The sequence below is a fragment of the Schistocerca nitens genome, chromosome 6, assembly GCF_023898315.1.
Source record: "Schistocerca nitens isolate TAMUIC-IGC-003100 chromosome 6, iqSchNite1.1, whole genome shotgun sequence".
Taxonomy (NCBI): Eukaryota; Metazoa; Arthropoda; class Insecta; order Orthoptera; family Acrididae; genus Schistocerca; species Schistocerca nitens.
The window spans coordinates 570,569,927-570,590,061 of NC_064619.1; the positions used below are offsets into that span (position 1 = coordinate 570,569,927).

Sequence of the window (20,135 nt, forward strand, 5' to 3'; positions counted from 1 at the left end):
GCTGTCAGAAAAGAAATCTAAGAAAAGCAGAGTCTGAAAAGACTGTCATTCACTGGATCTTTATACAAATTCCTTTCCTCTTGTGGAGAGAAAATATATACAGCACAGAAAAGGGCAATCAAACTCTTGAATTTGACTCCAGAGTACAGGTCATTATTGATTTGAGACTACAAAACAGGTGAAAAGCCCACTGTGTGTGATTTTAATGAAGGCTGACACAAGTAACATTGTAAAAGATAGTGGAGATAGTAATTACTGAGATGAACATATTTCTGATGCATCTAACTTCAATTCCTCTTCAAGTGGTACTGCGTACTGCTAAATACTTGTTCCAGAACACATCAGAATTATTATTATTGAAAAAGGGTAGTAGAGTACATCAAAACCAGGAGGGAGTTTTGATTCTACAGAAACAGGTACACACTAAAGGAACACATCATTATTTAACTTTGTCATAGTTTTACTCACATTTGAATGAGACTAAATATTTAAGGAAATGGATGCTGTACTCACTGTCAACAAAGAAAGTGTACTGTTTCTGCTGCCTATGTTTTGCCTGTGGGGGTGATAGGAAAAAAAAAAATTTCTATCTTCTCTCAGCAGTGGTAATTGGACACAAAGATACTGTCGCATAAATCATCACCTAAATATTATCAAATTTACAAAACATTGAAACATGACAAACCCAGTGACAAAGAATCAGAAGATTGTTAATGATGACACCAAGAAAAGGAGAAACATCTTACATTGCCTTTTAGATATTACTCTATTTATAGTCCATTAAAACTCTACTTTCTGCAGTCATTGTGAAGACATTTCATTAGGAAACAGAGGAAATTTCTCAGAATTGGTGCAACTGATGTGCAAAATATGATACAGCCAAGACTTCATTTCCTCCTGAGTGACATACACCTATGTTTCAAATTGTTCATCTAGCACCTTTGCTTCTTATTGTTCTTCTATCTTCCGATTTACAATTAGCCTTGTGAATACAAAACCAGTTGTAATTCACGGCTGATGAAGCGTTCCTGAAGTGGGCAGTGTACAGACTGGCTTATTATAAAGTGTGACAAATGAAAGGTAAATTCATTACTTCCCTGCCCTTACAGCATAAACTGCTTTTAGAAGTTTGAATAACAAATACACTGTTCTTGTTCTGATTTTCTTTATTTTAAACTAGTTTTTGGCTTATTAGGCCATCTTCAGGAAACAACTGACTAGCATCTGAAAGAGACATCAGCTCTTACTTAACAAAATATTATAGGCAAAGATACAATCACTTGCATAGAGCATAGTGCCTCAAACTTGCTTCTCAATTACCCATTATGTAAAGTGTAAGAAGCAAGTTTGATGCAGAACACTCTGTGCTAGCGATTGCATCTTTGCCTACAATGTTTGGTTACTGAAGAACTAGTGTCCCTTTGATGCTAGCAAGCTGTTTTATGAAAATGGCCTGATAGTTTGAAATAAACAGAACAATCAGTAGAACTAAAACAGTGCATTTGTTATTCAAGTTTAAGTATTGAATTTTTTTACCATGAAGTAACAGAAGAATCCATAAATAAATGTTTTTCTTAACCTTTCCATTGTGACTGTAATTGCCCAATCTCCTGAGCCACTCCCTTCATGAGACAGTTTGTACTTACATGAACAAGTTCTATCCAACAAATTACCACTTTCTCCCCTTTTTGTGAGATTGGTTATACGCCTGGTCTTCTATGGGGTACCTTGTAAACTGCCGGTCAGCATTACCATAATTGGAAAACTGTCCATTCTGATTGCCCCATATTCTTCATTTTGTTGACTGTTCTCCTGTCCTGAAACAGGCTTCCCTTCTCCCTTCTAAAATCTATATATCACATTGTTTAAACATTTTGCACCAACTTGTCAAACTGTGCCCAGGTCTGAGGGATGTTACAAAATATTGCTTTGAACCATGGAGTATGTGTTTGAAGATTTGCTTTTCAGCATATGGTAAACACCATGCCAACACACTTTTTCTAACTCTATCCACAAGCCTAATAATAGATTCTTGATAAATGTCTTCCATCCCATATTCCTTGTAAATGTGTCCCTGCAATGACAGGTTTGATAATTTGGCTTAATTCCAAGCTAAACTGACTTATTGTACTCCCTTCTCATGTTGTCACTACAAATCCTCAAAAAAATCACGTTTTACTTTAGCAGCTACTAACTTTAATATCTCTAGATCTTCATCTACAACATGGGCTTTCTGCTGAAAATCTATGATAAAATACAAAAACTCAATAATTTTTTAGTGTAATCTAATGATAAATCAAAACAATTAGCCAGGAATCCTTGCAAATGATTATGAAAGTACATGAATAATTGATCTGGGATTGTGTGCTCCACCAACTGATCTCTGTCCTGTTACCTCAGCCTCAGCAACTCTGTAGGCTCACCGATTATTTAGGATTTCTGCTGCTGAGTACCCGTACTACTGTGCCAGTCAACCACTATTACCTGCCCTGTGCCACAGAACCTGTCACCCACACTTTTTACATATTCCTTTATTTGCTCTTCCTCTGAAGGATAGACACCTTCCAACTCCTCTAATCATTCTATGTAATCAGCATATCTAGCCTGTAATATTTTAATTTGGTTGCTCTGTATTATAGCTTCCCTGAGCAATTTCCAATATCTCTTAGATTGGCATAAACAGGAGAAGTGACCAAACATACTTAATTTGCCTGTTACCTATCATACTATGGGGCGATGCATATTGTGCCACAATTGCTCAATCAGTTCCACTACATCCCATGGTTCTATCACTCACCTCTGTAAAATGAGCTGTGTCCTTCATTGTCCCCATAGGCATTCTGGCACAATCATGATAACTAAACCCTCCAAATAGTTAATCTTAGAATCCCCAAGGGGAAAGATGGCTGTCCAGACAACATTTTCCTAGCCTCTCAAATCACCAAACCTATAGTCTGGTTCAGGTCCTATGATGTCATCATTATCTGGACTCGGGGTCAAGACATCCTATTGTTATTCCTTCTCAACTGCAACATTGTCCCTTCCATCTGCTTCACCTGATCCTCCTAAACATACTGTGTCACCTTCCTGGATGTAGACATTCTATCTGATGGCTCCATCCAAACCTCTGTCTTCATTAAACCTGCCTGCATTTCGACAGTTGACGTTCCTTCAGCACCAATAAATCCCTCCCATACAGCTTCATCAACTGGGGACAGCATATATACAGTGCCAAGAACTCCCTTGCCCAGTCTGCCAAGTCTCTCACCAATGCTTCCACAGACAGGCACTAACCCCCAGATCTGGTCCACAAATGGACCTCCTGTGCCACTTTCCCCACACACTGCCAATCCTCCCACCAACCCCAAGAACCAGCTACTGGGGACTGCCCCCCCCCCCCCCCTTGTCTCTCAGTACTACTCCAGACTGGAAAAACTGAACCAACCCTTCATCAGGGCTCTGATTACCTATCATCATGCCCTGGAATGTGGGATATCCTACCAAGAATCCCACCCCTTTCGCCCCCAACCCCTTTCGCCCCCAACCCCTTTCGCCACCAGCCCCTTTCGCCCCCCAACCCCTTTCGCCCCCCAACCCCTTTCGCCCCCCAACCCCTTTCGCCCCCCAACCCCTTTCGCCCCCCAACCCCTTTCGCCCCCCAACCCCTTTCGCCCCCCAACCCCTTTCGCCCCCCAACCCCTTTCGCCCCCAACCCCTTTCGCCCCCAACCCCTTTCGCCCCAACCCCTTTCATCCCCAACCCCTTTCGCCCCCCCAACCCCTTTCGCCCCCCCAACCCCTTTCGCCCCCCCAACCCCTTTCGCCCCCCCAACCCCTTTCGCCCCCCAACCCCTTTCGCCCCCCCAACCCCTTTCGCCCCCCCCAACTCCTTTGGCCCGCCCCAAAGCCCTTTCACACCCCCCAAAGCCCTTTCACACCCCCCAAAGCCCTTTCACACCCCCCAAAGCCCTTTCACACACCCCCAAAGCCCTTTCACACACCCCCAAAGCCCTTTCGCCCCTCCCAAAGCCCTTTCGCCCCCTCCCAAAGCCCTTTCGCCCCCCCCAAAGCCCTTTCGCACCCCCCAAAGCCCTTTCGCCCCCCCAAAGCCCTTTCGCCCCCCCAAAGCCCTTTCGCCCCCCCCCAAAGCCCTTTCGCCCCACCCCAAAGCCCTTTGGCCCCCCAAAGACCTTTGGCCCCCCCCCAAAGCCCTTTGCCCCCCCCCCCCCCCCAGAGCCCTCTGGCCCCCCCCAGAGCCCTCTGGCCCCCCCCCCCCCGGAGCCCTCTGGCCCCCCCGCGGAGCCCTCGGCCCCCCCGCGGAGCCCTCGGCCCCCCCGCGGAGCCCTCGGCCCCCCGCGGAGCCCTCGGCCCCCCCCGCGGAGCCCTCTGGCCCCCCCGCGGAGCCCTCTGGCCCCCCCGCGGAGCCCTCTGGCCCCCCCGCGGAGCCCTCTGGCCCCCCCGCGGAGCCCTCTGGCCCCCCCGCGGAGCCCTCTGGCCCCCCCGCGGAGCCCTCTGGCCCCCCCGCGGAGCCCTCTGGCCCCCCCGCGGAGCCCTCTGGCCCCCCCGCGGAGCCCTCTGGCCCCCCCGCGGAGCCCCCTGGCCCCCCCGCGGAGCCCCCTGGCCCCCCCCGCGGAGCCCCCTGGCCCCCCCGCGGAGCCCCCTGGCCCCCCCGCGGAGCCCCCTGGCCCCCCCGCGGAGCCCCCTGGCCCCCCCGCGGAGCCCCCTGGCCCCCCCGCGGAGCCCCCTGGCCCCCCCGCGGAGCCCCCTGGCCCCCCCGCGGAGCCCCCTGGCCCCCCCCGCGGAGCCCCCTGGCCCCCCCCGCGGAGCCCCCTGGCCCCCCCCGCGGAGCCCCCTGGCCCCCCCCGCGGAGCCCCCTGGCCCCCCCCGCGGAGCCCCCTGGCCCCCCCCGCGGAGCCCCCTGGCCCCCCCCGCGGAGCCCCCTGGCCCCCCCCGCGGAGCCCCCTGGCCCCCCCCGCGGAGCCCCCTGGCCCCCCCCGCGGAGCCCCCTGGCCCCCCCGCGGAGCCCCCTGGCCCCCCCGCGGAGCCCCCTGGCCCCCCCGCGGAGCCCCCTGGCCCCCCCGCGGAGCCCCCTGGCCCCCCCGCGGAGCCCCCTGGCCCCCCCGCGGAGCCCCCTGGCCCCCCCGCGGAGCCCCCTGGCCCCCCCGCGGAGCCCCCTGGCCCCCCCGCGGAGCCCCCTGGCCCCCCCGCGGAGCCCCCTGGCCCCCCCGCGGAGCCCCCTGGCCCCCCCGCGGAGCCCCCTGGCCCCCCCCGCGGAGCCCCCTGGCCCCCCCGCGGAGCCCCCTGGCCCCCCCGCGGAGCCCCCTGGCCCCCCCGCGGAGCCCCCTGGCCCCCCCGCGGAGCCCCCTGGCCCCCCCGCGGAGCCCCCTGGCCCCCCCGCGGAGCCCCCTGGCCCCCCCGCGGAGCCCCCTGGCCCCCCCGCGGAGCCCCCTGGCCCCCCCGCGGAGCCCCCTGGCCCCCCCCGCGGAGCCCCCTGGCCCCCCCCGCGGAGCCCCCTGGCCCCCCCGCGGAGCCCCCTGGCCCCCCCGCGGAGCCCCCTGGCCCCCCCCGCGGAGCCCCCTGGCCCCCCCGCGGAGCCCCCTGGCCCCCCCGCGGAGCCCCCTGGCCCCCCCGCGGAGCCCCCTGGCCCCCCCGCGGAGCCCCCTGGCCCCCCCGCGGAGCCCCCTGGCCCCCCCGCGGAGCCCCCTGGCCCCCCCGCGGAGCCCCCTGGCCCCCCCGCGGAGCCCCCTGGCCCCCCCGCGGAGCCCCCTGGCCCCCCCGCGGAGCCCCCTGGCCCCCCCGCGGAGCCCCCTGGCCCCCCCGCGGAGCCCCCTGGCCCCCCCGCGGAGCCCCCTGGCCCCCCCGCGGAGCCCCCTGGCCCCCCCGCGGAGCCCCCTGGCCCCCCCGCGGAGCCCCCTGGCCCCCCCGCGGAGCCCCCTGGCCCCCCCCGCGGAGCCCCCTGGCCCCCCCGCGGAGCCCCCTGGCCCCCCCGCGGAGCCCCCTGGCCCCCCCGCGGAGCCCCCTGGCCCCCCCGCGGAGCCCCCTGGCCCCCCCGCGGAGCCCCCTGGCCCCCCCGCGGAGCCCCCTGGCCCCCCCGCGGAGCCCCCTGGCCCCCCCCGCGGAGCCCCCTGGCCCCCCCCGCGGAGCCCCCTGGCCCCCCCCGCGGAGCCCCCTGGCCCCCCCCGCGGAGCCCCCTGGCCCCCCCCGCGGAGCCCCCTGGCCCCCCCCGCGGAGCCCCCTGGCCCCCCCCGCGGAGCCCCCTGGCCCCCCCCGCGGAGCCCCCTGGCCCCCCCCGCGGAGCCCCCTGGCCCCCCCCGCGGAGCCCCCTGGCCCCCCCGCGGAGCCCCCTGGCCCCCCCGCGGAGCCCCCTGGCCCCCCCGCGGAGCCCCCTGGCCCCCCCGCGGAGCCCCCTGGCCCCCCCGCGGAGCCCCCTGGCCCCCCCGCGGAGCCCCCTGGCCCCCCCCGCGGAGCCCCCTGGCCCCCCCCGCGGAGCCCCCTGGCCCCCCCCGCGGAGCCCCCTGGCCCCCCCCCGCGGAGCCCCCTGGCCCCCCCCCGCGGAGCCCCCTGGCCCCCCCCCGCGGAGCCCCCTGGCCCCCCCCCGCGGAGCCCCCTGGCCCCCCCCGCGGAGCCCCCTGGCCCCCCCCGCGGAGCCCCCTGGCCCCCCCCGCGGAGCCCCCTGGCCCCCCCCCGCGGAGCCCCCTGGCCCCCCCCGCGGAGCCCCCCTGGCCCCCCCCCGCGGAGCCCCCTGGCCCCCCCCCGCGGAGCCCCCTGGCCCCCCCCGCGGAGCCCCCTGGCCCCCCCCCGCGGAGCCCCCTGGCCCCCCCCCGCGGAGCCCCCTGGCCCCCCCCGCGGAGCCCCCTGGCCCCCCCCGCGGAGCCCCCTGGCCCCCCCCGCGGAGCCCCCTGGCCCCCCCCCGCGGAGCCCCCTGGCCCCCCCGCGGAGCCCCCTGGCCCCCCCGCGGAGCCCCCTGGCCCCCCCGCGGAGCCCCCTGGCCCCCCCGCGGAGCCCCCTGGCCCCCCCGCGGAGCCCCCTGGCCCCCCCGCGGAGCCCCCTGGCCCCCCCCCCCCCCAAAGCCCTTTCGCCCCCCCCCAAAGCCCTTTCGCCCCCCCCAAACCCCTATCGCCTTCCCCCCTCCCCAACACCTATCGCCACCCCCCGCCCCCCCAACGCCTCTCGCCCCCCCCCCAACACCTCTCGCCCCCCACCCCCTCCCCAATACCTATCGCCACCCCCCCCCAACTCCTCTCGCCCCCCCACCCCCCCAACACCTCTCGCCACCCACCCCACCCCCAACACCTCTCGCGCCCCCCCTACCAACCCCTTTTGGCCCCCGCCAACCACCTTTGGCCCCCTTTCAGCTTCTACAAGTTTCTCCATTCTTCTGCAAATAATTTGTGAAATTATTTTGCAACCATGACTTCTTTAACAGATAGTTTGGTAATTTTCAAACCTGTCAGCAACTGCTCTCTTTGGAAGTGGAATTACTACATTCTTCTTGAAGTCTTCAGCATTTCGTCTGTCTTGTACAGCTTGCACACCAGATGGAAGAGTTCTGTCGTAGCTGGCTCTCCCAAGGGTATCAGCAGTTCTGGTTCTGACAGAATAATATCTACCCTTGTTTCAACTTAGATCTTTTAGAGGTTTGTCAAACTCTTCTCACTGTATCATATCTCCCATCTCATCTTCATCTATGTCCACTTTCCTTTCTATAATATTGCTTTTAAGTTCATTTCACTGGTACAGACTGTCTATATCCTCCTTTCATCTTTCAGCTTCATTTCTTTGCTTAGGACTGGTTTACCATCTGAGCTCCTGATATTCATGCAGCTGCTTCTCTTTTTGCCAAAGGCCTCTTTAATTTTCTTGTAGGTGGTATCTCTCTTTCCTCTAGTGAAATATGCTTCTAAATCCTTGCATGTGTCCTCTAGCCATTCCTGCTGAACATGTTTGCACTTCCTGTCAATCTTGTTTTTTAAATGTTTGGTTTCATGTGCTTCATTTGCTGCATTTTTAAATTTTCTCCTTTCATCCATTAAATTCAATATCTCTTGCATTATTAGCCGGCCGAAGTGGCCGTGCGGTTAAAGGCGCTGCAGTCTGGAACCGCAAGACCGCTACGGTCGCAGGTTCGAATCCTGCCTCGGGCATGGATGTTTGTGATGTCCTTAGGTTAGTTAGGTTTAACTAGTTCTAAGTTCTAGGGGACTAATGACCTCAGCAGTTGAGTCCCATAGTGCTCAGAGCCATTTGAACCATTTGAACCATCTCTTGCATTATTCAAGAATTTTTACTTGTCCTTGTTTTTTATCTATTTGATCCTCTGCTGCCTTCACTATTTCATCTCTTAAAGCAACCCATTCATCTTCTATTGTATTCCTTTCCCCTGATCTAGTCATCAATTGCCTAATGCTCCCTCTGAACCTCTCAACAACTTCTGGTTCTTTCAACTTATCCAGGTCCAATCTCCTTAATTTCCTACCCTTTTCCAATTTCTTCAGTTTTAATAAACAGTTCATAACCAATAAAGTCCTTATCTGCCCCTGGTTCCTAAATGTTTTACCATTATATAATCAATCTGAAACCCTTTGGTGTCTCCAGATCTCTTTTATATGTACAGCCTTCTTTTATGATTCTTAAACCAAGTGAGAAACAATCAAAATACATTTGAACTTCCTCGCGAATCAATTGAAGAAACAACCAGGTCGCATGCCTTATCCAGTTGAGTCACCAACCTGATATGGTTTTCTGCCAACTATTATACCACGGATTCCTTACTAAACAAATTCCCACAGGATCTCATCTAGACCAGGATTTTCATGCCAGAATAATCTGTAGAATGTCCCTTGTACAAAGGCAGTGCTCAGCTATGGACTGCAAAAGGGAAGTATGACAACCATGTTGCATGCACCTTTCATGTACTTGGTATGTTTGTGGTCTGACCAGTGTAGTGTTTGCTACAGTATTCTGTAGACTTGAACTTTCCACTAATCCAAAAAGAAGAGCACAGAACATTCCTCGTGTTATAATCTCATCTGTGTTATAATCTCATCTGGCTGCAACATAATACATTCTGTCTGACTTTGTGATTCAAAGTAGTGCTGTAGATTTATTTACTTTTTCATTTTGTATCTTTTGTAACTGATTAGTCTCTCACTTGAGCAAAATATATATCTGCTGCCATATTATTTTCATTTGTCACCAATGAGAGGCCCATAAACAAGTGTAACAAAAATCATACTTCATTTGTACAACAAACTCTGCTGAGTTTTAACTTTAGTTTTCCTCTGTAGATGCAGATTGTATTGGTTTCTAGTTTCATAGCTGTGTACTAAAGAATTTTTAACATGGTTATTATACGAATTGCTCTTTTCTGTAATTTGAAAACTATTTGAATATTTTTACTGTTGACTCCCCAAAATATTATTCCATAGGTAATAACAGAGTGGATTTAAGAAAATATACAAATCTGATACAGTCATAATTCTAAGAGCATAGCATGCTGTAGCGATTCTGTTAGTAAGTATTTTAATATGTTCTTCCCACTTTAACTGACTGTCAACATGCATACCAAGAAATTTTGTGTAGTCTACACATTCTATAGTTTCATCGTTTAACTTAAAGTTGTTATAGTGTGGTTTTTGTGCAGACATAGAAGTTAACGGCATTAGTTTTTTTAAAAATTTAGTGTTAGTCTATTATTGGATGCCCACTCACGTACACTGTTTAGTGTTTGTTTGGCTTTTTCTTTCAGTGCATGTGGTGATTTTTCACTGATTAGAACATTTGAGTCATCTGCAAACAATATTGTTTGTCCATGCTTGATGCTCTGTGGGAAGTCATTTATGTAAATGAGGAATAGTATTGGCGCAAGGACACTACCCTGTGGGACACCTATGTTTACATAATTTGGGTCTGAAGTATACTTCACAATATAGTTTGAGCAACTTGAAATATGTGAGATTTCAGTTATCTGTCTTCTATTTTTTAGATATGACTGGAACCATTTTTTCACAAGTCCCCTTATTCCCAGTTCATCTTAACTTATTTAAGAATATGTTGTGGTCTACTGTATCAAACGCTTTAGTTAGCTCAAGAAATATGCCTGTTGTGTAGTTCCCTTTATGTAATGCTTCTAGAATGTGTTTTGTGCAGTGTGCTGTTGTTGATTCTGTGCTTTTCCCTGATTGAAATCTAAACTGGTCAACAGACAGTAAGTTGTATTTATTTAAATAATTCATTAACCTATCTTTCATAGTTTCTAATATTTTTGCAAAGCATGAGAGTAGAGAAATTGGCCTATAATTTTCAATTTTTCCTGCATCACCTTTTTTGAAGAGAGGTAGTAATTTAGCATATTTTAAATAGTCTGGAAAGTAGCCCTGCTTGAAAGACAGATTTATAATATCAACTAAAGGTGGAAGTAGACTCTTGATACAGTCCTTAATTATAAAAATGGGGACTTCATCCAGACCAGCTGAGTTTTTGTTTTACTTCCTGTGTTGTAGGGAATAACACCATTGAGTGTGATACACCATTATTTGGCTTTTTGACCTGAGGGGCTGTTAGAAAATTTTCCTGTAATTTTATTCCTATGCTACTAAAATAATCATTTATATAGTTTGCCACATATATTGGGTCTTTTATTAGAGTCCCTTCCTCTTTGATTTTCAAGTTTGACAGATTCATTTTCCTGGTACCAGTTTCCTGCTTTACAATCTTCCATACTGCCTTATTTTTGTGTTCAGCAGAGAGCACCAGTTTGGAGTTACGAGCTCTCTTTGCTGCAAGTAATATTTTCCTGTCCGCAGCTCGTGGTCTTGCGGTAGCATTCTCGCTTCCTGCGCACGGGGTCCCGGGTTCGATTCCCGGCGGGGTCAGGGATTTTCTCTACCTCGTGATGACTGGGTGTTGTGTGTTCTTCATCGTCATTTCATCATCATTGACTTGCAAGTCGCCGAAGTGGCGTCAATTAAAAAGGACTTGCAATACGGCGGCCGAACTTCCCCGCAAGGGGCCTCCTGGCCAACACTGCCATACGATCATTTCATTTCAATATTTTCCTATATGTTTTCCTATATCTTTTATAAAAGAGTGAGAAAGCAAGATTAGTTTGGATGTGTTTAATGGGGCTCAGGTACTTTAGTGTTTCAGAAGATTTTTTTTTGATGCCTTTTGTGACCCACTTGTTTTTTCCTGCTGTTGATAATGGACATAACACTTTAGGAAATGTTACTTCAAAATTTAATTGAAACAATGTCATGAAATTTTTGAATTTTTCATTTGCATACACCTCTGAGTATACTGAGTCCCATGTTTGTTCTGCTATCTGTTTGGCAAAGTCATATCATTTGTTTAGAAAAAATTCGTCTGTAAATATGCATTTTCTTTGTTTCTTCTGAAGCCACTTTTATATTAATGATTTGACCTGAGTGATCAGATAATCCTAGCTCAGTTACCACCACCTCACACTTTTCTTTACCTAAATCTGTTAATACCTGATCAACAGCGGTCTTTGAGTATTTTGTTATTCTTGTTGCACTGTTAACCATTGGAACTAGGTTGAAACTTTGAGCAAGACTTAGTAATGAGTCCCATGTAGCATCAGGATTCAGTTTATCTACATTTAGGTCTCCACATATGAGAATGTGGTTCTTTGGAGTGGATATCTTGTCAAGAACAAGATTAAGTTTGGAGAAAAAGATATTGAAGTCTCCACTAGGAGATCCGTATATACATAAGATGACCAAATTCCTACACCTGTATTGGTCCCTGTTTCCAATTGCTGCCAGTTCAAAACGTTGCTCTTCACTGATTACACCTAAATCGCTTCTGGTCTTACACTGACAATTTTGTTTTACATAAATAAATGATATTATGTGACCCTCTAGTATACTTTTTCAGTAGGATTTTAAACTTGCAGTCTCTTGCAGCATACATGCAACATACCCTTACTCCAATGCAAGTATATAAGCACCAACATGTTGGCAATGTATTAGTGTGGCATTCGTGCATTTCTGAAAGCATGTGGTAAATGTGGAACGGTGAACTACAATGATGTTATTACCAAATGTGTCCAAAGAGGACCAACACACTGTAGTTATTTTCTTGGTTGCTGAAGGACAAACAACAGTAGACATCCACTGGAGAATGAAGAACATATATGGTGCAACACATCTGTTGAAAACCACCATTATAAAGAGTTGCACCATGTTCCATGCTGGTCACAATTCGACACAAGATGTTGGTCGATCTGGGAGGTCAGCCTAATCTGCTTCAATGGTCCGGGCATCACTGGGGAATGCTACTGAGCAACACTGGAGAAAATACAGCATGCAATTACAGAGAAAAATCTGTGAAAATTGCAACAAGGGGTGTTGTTGCTTCATGATAATGAATATCCCCATGTCACAAATGTCATAATGCAGAAGTGGGAGAGTGGGACACACTCTTCAGTCCCTTAAAAAAGACCTTGAAGGACTAATGATTCCTGTCAGATGAGAATGTGCAGCAGGTTATGGACATCTTCATGCAGCAGGACATAGTGTTTCACCAAACAGGTATCTTGAACCCAGTTTATCTTGAACCTGTTGCATAGGTGGGATGATTGCCTCAGTGCTCTTGGTAATTTTGCTTGATTGACATACAAATTCTGGACTGTACAGTCTTAGTGCAGATATTTTTTGATCACCCTTCACATATTAACATATAAGCACGGGCGCTGACGTATAAAAAATTTTAGGGCGGAGGGGGGGGGGGGGCGGCATACTGGGGGTCTTGCCCTGGGAAATTTTCTAAATTTCAGATGGAAAAATAGTGAGTTTCAAAGTTTTTTTAAAGCATTTTAGAGTCATATAATCAACATATAATCAACATTAGAACCCTGAAAACTGGACTCTTGATAACTTGACACTCCGGGAAACTCGACAAGCCTGACGCATGTTTGACTTTGAAAACATAAACACCCATGATATTTCGTAATAAGCTAATTTAATTCACAGTAATGATCTTGCTTATAGACTATTACAGAGCAGTGAATATATAGCTCTGGAAAGACTGAAATTATATTTAAATAAATCCTAAACTATCATTAAAAGAATTTAAAAAAATATTGCTGTCGCACGCTAATAGCACTTTGATTAATAAGTGAAATAGCTAATTTAAGCTTACTTTGAATAAGGCTCAGGGTTCATTAAATAAAAGCAATGTCTCAAAGTTAATGCTTTAATACAGTTACTAAAGTTAATAAAGTAAGCCTAATACTTTCAGTCAAAAAGTATGTAAATAGCGGGCTTTAATTGGGTCTTACACCCTAAAAATATTTAAGAATTTGAAAATAACTAATATAGTAATACAGTAGTAAAATATTACTAATATTTCAAAACTGAAAATTTAACTTATGTATGTATTGAATTCTCTATTTTATAAAGATTTTTAATATTGCTCTAAATGCCATTATTAGGGGTAGAGTGTCTTTAGAAAGGTGCAAATGTCGACTGTCTGACTGAATGACTGAATATGAAGTCATTGATGACTGGTCAGATATCCAATTCATTCAAAACATCTCTGTAGGCATGAAGAACAGTCAAGTTGTGCAATTGCTTCTGTCCCATTGTTGATCGGAGATATGACTTCAGACGTCTAAGGATGCTATATGACTGTTCTGCTGTTGCTGTCGTGATTGGAACCACTTGGATAAGCTTAATACACTTCACTACTTCCCATAACATTTCTCCAACTGCTGGCTCTTGTGTAGTGTACTTTCTTAGATCATGCATGTTTTTTAAGACCAATTGGTTTTTTAGCGATATCAGCTAACATGTTCTTGTGTAAGTGCAGTCTCTCAATGTCTAGGTCATTTTTGAACAACTCAGTTGATTTTTCAAATTTGTTTCACCTCTGTTTACTAAAAACAAGCACTTTTGTTCAACTGCAATGACCTATGTGTAAATAGCTTTGTAGTATTCCTTTGGGGTTTTGAAAGTGTGTGGTGAGCAGGCTTCATTGTTTTCACACTTCTTTGGTATACTTACATTCCAAGGAATCAAAGGATCAACAACTTGTGAAGGCTTTTCTTTTATAAACAATTCCCAAAAGTGTTCAAAACATCATGCCTTCCATTCAATATACAAATCAAGCCCTCATATATGTTTTGCAGATCAGCAACACTTAGATGAGAGCACTGAATTTTTTCATTGACATCCTCTACTGGGTTCATTGCATGACAATAAAGACTTAGAAAGAAATAAGTCTTGAATTGTAACATTGACTCAAGGTAACCTGCACATTTGTAACATACCTCTGTTTTGTCCTCTGCAGAAAATGTTTCCAAAACTATAGAAGTTCTTAAAAGTTTTTTAATATTCTCAAGATACTAGAAGCTCACATAGTCCATCGAGTCGGGCAGAGGGGTCATAGACCAGCTTGGTCTAAACTGTGAACAGTGCCTTGCACATAATGTGCTTTTGGTTGTATATCCAAAACTAACTTTTTTACTCCTGTGAAAGTACCTCTCATATTTGAGGCACCATTATAGTGCTGTCCTCTTTACAAGTTATCCATTGACAAATCAAGACAAGCAAAAATGTCTTTTAAAATATTAAACAGAGCTTGTGATTGAGTGCTGGGGGTCTCGTATCAGTCAATAAAGTCTTCATTGATGATTAAGGAATCATCGACATTACAAATACAAAATGATACTTGTTCGTGAATTGAAGAATCACTTGATTAGTCAATCATAATAGAAAAATTGACTGAAGCCAATATCTTTCTTAACACAACTTTCCTAGGAGATCAATGATCTTGTTTTGAATATTGTGGGACATCCACTTATACCCCGAATGCCCTAACCAATCTTTAAACTCAGGTATGTCACTCTTTCAGAGTTCCAACAACAGAAAATAATTTTGGTTTACATCTTTGTGCCCTCTAATTGCTAGTCCTTGTCAGCATAGAAATTGTACGGTAGTAAAAATTGTGTCAAGAGCTAAACGGCCTTTCTTCATATCACTATCTAACTGTTCATTCAATTGGGAGGGCACACACCGGTTAGTGATAGAAATTAGTTTCAGAACACCTTCTTTATGTGTAAATGTATTTTCATGAAATTTTCAAAAGCTTTTTTCGTTTTTTTTTTAAGAAAATTATAATAGATTCTTAGCATCTGCCTTTTTGCAGGTTTTGTAAAAAACTTTTTTGGTAGATGCTTCATATTCTAGTCATGTGTATTTGATCAACCAAGACTTCTGAAATGATCTTCCCTTACCGGATTGTCTAGGTTTTGGCTGTGAACAGTTCTCACCTGAAGATGGCAAAGCAATTGACAACACAATAATTGTTGTAGGTTGACTTGCAGTATCATCAACTTCCAAGCGTGTCTTTTTGGTAACAAATTTATCCATTGCAAACATAATTCACAATACACTAAGAGACTAAAGTAAATGAATAATATATAGTCATATAAAATAGTCCACTAGATACTAAAGTCGGAACACTAAGCACATGTGCAGCATGCACTGAATGAAACTATAGTGTAGGTGTTGTAACGGTTCAAATGGCTCTGAGCACTATGGAGCTTAACACCTGAGGTCATCAGTCCCCTAGGACTTAGAACTACTTAAACCTAACTAACCTAAGGACACTACACACATCCATGCCCGAGGCAGGATCCGAACCTGTGACCATAGCGGTCGCGTGGTTCCAGACTGAAATGCCTAGAACCGTTCGGCCACAATGGCCGGCGGTGTTGTAATGTCTCGATTTGTCAAGGCAAAGCGAGGCGGAGGGTTCCAGGTGTTTCTGCTCCAGTCCTTTTGATGTCACCACGGCTGCAGCACTGGCCCACCGGCGCCAGACTTTACCTGAAGGTTTGTGCACCGGGACAAATTCTAAGTGTGCCTGCACCACCATAACACTATCATGATTCACACCACTCGTTTTCAGTTAACCTGCTTACTTCTGTAATAATTATTTGTTTTACTCACTACTGAATGTATTTTAAAAGGTAACTATCGTCAAACAAAGAAATAAAAAATTCCAACTTAATTTTGTGATTTTACAGAGCATAATATAATTGATAATTTTCTTAAATTATTGGGGGTCTTCCCCCCCCCCCCCCCTCCCCCCCCCAACGAATTTTTGAGGGAGCTCCGGCCCCCTCAGGCCTCATGGAGTTGGCAACTGTGCCCATAAGAACTGAATAGCAAACTAGTCTGACATATTAAATTGTGTTTGGTCTCCTGGTAAAAGGCATGCTCCAACCAATCCTCTGCTTTCTGATAAATTGTCCAGTAAAGGTAGATAACCATCTTTTTCAACATCCACTACAAACTGGTTATTCATGTGAGTTAAATGCAGATGTAAAAATCAGAATATATTTTTGTCACCATGAAGCTTTTCTAGAAAAGTTTCACCTACAAACCTTGAATATGGTTTAATTTATAGCGGCGCGGGACTAGCCGAGCGGACTAAGGCGCTGCAGTCATGGACTGTGCAGCTGGTACCGGCGGAGGTTCGAGTCCTCCCTTGGGCATGGGTGTGTGTGTTAGCCCTTAGGATAATTTAGGTTAAGTAGTATGTAAGCTTCGGGACTGATGACCTTAGCAGTTAAGTCCCTTAAGATTTCACACACAAATTAAATTTATAGTGACTCAAATGGCCTCTCTTTAATGTATTTCATAAAGCCCATGCTGATGAACCAAAATATTATGATTATTGCCCAGTGCAAGATTGGGTGCTGCCTGAAGGTGTGTTGTGGGCATGTGATGCACTAAGGAGAATATTTAAGTGGAGCAGAGATGAGTGGGGAATCATTCTAGCAATCATTTGGGCGACAAATGAGGAAATCTACTAACATGAGTGTCTTTGACAACATACAGGTTGTTATGGCCTGGTTCCTAGGAATAAACATCTCTGAAATGGCAAAACTGGTCAGCTGTTCACATGTTGCTGTCATGAGCAACCACTGAAAGTAGTTGAAGGACAGTGAAACCGTAGTAGGCAACTAAGTGTTGGACGGCAATGCCTAATCATAAAAGTGGAGGTAGGAGGTTTACCCTCTTCGTTAATCATGATAATGCTGGTCAAGTACAGGTGCTCAACAGCATACTATTCAGTGCAGTTTGATGAACTTGGGGTTCTGCAGCAGATGGTCTTTATGTGTCTCCATATTGTCTCAATGACATCATCAGTTACCTCATCAATTAAGACTGCTGTGGGCACTGTGTCATCGACATCCATTGAAATGCGTTACCTGGTCAGATGAACCACGTTTCTTGTTACACCAGGTTGATGGCTGTCTGGATATGCCATGCAAGCAGGCTGGTGAGTGCAGTATTGTGCTATCAGAGACATTCGCCTGGGCTTTGGTGGAATCTGTGGTTGTAATCGATAGCACCATGACAGCATCGACATCTTCTAGTAAGATAACTAGGCTTATCACAAGGTGAAAATTGAGATGCGGTGGTTTGAGAAGAATAATAGTGAACTCTTGTTGATGTCATGGCTGTCAAATCTGCCTGATCTCAACCTGATGGACTGCTGCTGGACACTATATCCATGTGCACGAAGTGCTGACCCATGAGTTATGGAAATTGCATGACCTGTGCATAGACATTTGGTGCCACATACCTCTAAAAACCTACCAAGGACTTGTTCAATCCATGCCACACAGAATCACTGCTCTGTTGCAAAATGATTCAAATGGCTCTGAGCCCTATGGGACTTAACTTCTGAGGTCATCAGTCCCCTAGAACTTAGAACTACTTAAACCTAACTAACCTAAGGACATCACACACGTCAATGCTCGGGCAGGATTCGAACCTGCGACCGTAGCGGTCACGTAGTTCCAGACTGTAGCGCCTAGAACCGCTCGCCCACCCCGGCCGGCGCTGTGTTGCATTCCAAAGGTGTACCAACTAGGTATATAATGTTTTGGCTCATCAGGGTATTTCCTACCAGAAGGCACAGGGAAATGCCCTTGGCAATTCCATCAGTTTCTTGAACATATTTACTGTCAATAAAAAAATAGGTTTAGGATATTGAATGCGGCACCATGCCAGTGTATGGTACAAACAAATTAACATTCCCTAGTAATGAAGTAATAAAATTCACTTGAAGATGGCTTTGTTATTAGGCAAGATGTCAAGTCTAGATGCCGATATCATTTAGCTGGAATTCCAAAATATTGTGGAATACTCTGTATACTGGGAAAAACTGTTATCATACTATTGCTGGCCTCATATAAGGAAAGTGGGAGTGGCTGAATACACAAAGGTGGAATGAACTACCGTAATGAGTACTGAAATCAACTGCTCCAAGTGCTGTGCTTCAGTAACAGATTTAAAAACATTCAAATACACTAGTTCTAACAATTACAGATCCCAACAGGAATTCTTTTGGACTGCATGGAAATATTTGGAGATAGTATTAATGGAACTTTGAAATAATTCACAAATTATTGTATGTGGTTATTTCATCATTTGTTTATCAGGTATGTAGTGTTGTCGAGAGCACTTAGTCAGTTAGCTTCATGCTCCATGGATCACTTGCACAATAAATTGGTAAAATTTGGAATGAGACTTTTTTATTCACATACAAATTATTTTATAAATGTGGATGCATCATTGTTCCTTTAGAACTGCAGTGGATTGTTTATGCTGTAAAGCAGAAGCCAGGATGCCCAATTCCTTAGAGGTGTCCACAAGATGATCATGGTTGAGCACCACACATTATTCTTAGAGCCCATTTTTGAGCAATGAAGACTTCCTTTCTTAAAGGTAAGTTATCCCACAAAAATTACTCCATATGAAGTTATTAAATGAAAATATGCACAGTATATCAGCTTACTGATTTCTGTGTTTCAAAGGTTTGCAGTGATTCTAACTGGAAATTTGGCTGAACTAAGTTGTTGTAAGAGTTCCAAAATGTGCTTTTTCCAATTTAAATCCTCATCAGTGCGGACACGTAAGAATTTTGAAGTTTCTGCCTTATTTACTATTTACCCACCGTATGTTACACTTATCATTGGTGCAGTGCCTCTAGATGTGTAGAACTGAATATGTTGCATTTCCTAAAAACTGAGTGTGAGACCATTCTCAGAAAACTAGTCAAATGATACTTTTAAGAATGTAGTTTTATCATTTTGTCTGTTGCTGTTTGTATGCTTGGATTGATTACAATACTAATCACACACAGAAAGAACTAATTCTGCTTGTTGTATAATGGATGGAAAATAATTTAAGTATATGAGGAACAATAGCGAACCTAAAATTGAGCCCCAGGGAACCCGATGTGAGATTTCTCCCCAGCCAGAATAATGTTCCCAGACTACATAGGTTGAATTATTAAGTATAAGTTTCTGCATTTCTTTGGTCAGATGACATTATCCATTGCTTGGCTGTACCATCAATCCCATAAAATCTCAGTTTAACTAGGAGAACATTCATTGCTACACAATAAAATGCCTTACACAGGTCACAGAGAACACCAACTGGTGCTATTTTGTTAGTTAATGCTTGTAAAATTTGGTGAGTGACTGTGTAAATGGCATTCTAAGTAGAGCAACTCTTCTGAAATACAAACTGTGATTTACTGAGGATGTTATTGTTGCTCAGAAGAAATATTTAGTCTTGAATGCATCACCTTCTCAAAAAAATTGGAAAATAACAGCAGTAGTGAAACAGTTTGGTAGTTACTGAGATCCCTCCTATCACCTTTATTACAGAGGGCTTTAACATAATAATATTTCAGTTTCTCTGGAAAAATGCCTTGAGTTAGTGATGGTCATTTCCAGTTTTTGTTGGATTCACACAGTAACATTCCAAAGAAAGACAGAGGAACATAGTGCAACAGAACTGCTAATTTATTTAAAAAACCAACTGTCTCAGAGATTCAATTCTTTTTAAAAAGTATTTTTACAACACTCTGAAACCAGAATGAGATTTTCACTCTGCAGCAGAGTATGCGCTGATATGAAACTTCCTGGCAGATTAAAACAGTGTGCTGAACCAAGACTCAAACTCAGGACCTTTGCCTTTCACAGGCAAATACTCTACCAACTGAGCTACCCAAGCATGACTCACAACCCGTCCTCACACCTTCAATTCTACCAGTACCTCGTCTCCTCCCTTCCAACTTCACTGA

The 20,135-nt window shown here is 47.0% G+C and overlaps 1 protein-coding gene across 1 annotated transcript in view; it reads right to left on the minus strand.

Annotated features, from left to right (window-relative positions):
- The window catches only part of LOC126263473 (uncharacterized), a 61,610-nt gene that overhangs the window by 4,381 nt on the left and 37,094 nt on the right, over positions 1-20,135 (minus strand). The window contains exon 2 of the mRNA XM_049960566.1: positions 4,318-6,060. Within this exon, the coding sequence (XP_049816523.1) occupies positions 4,318-6,060 (1,743 nt within the window). The remainder of the gene's footprint in view (positions 1-4,317; positions 6,061-20,135) is intronic.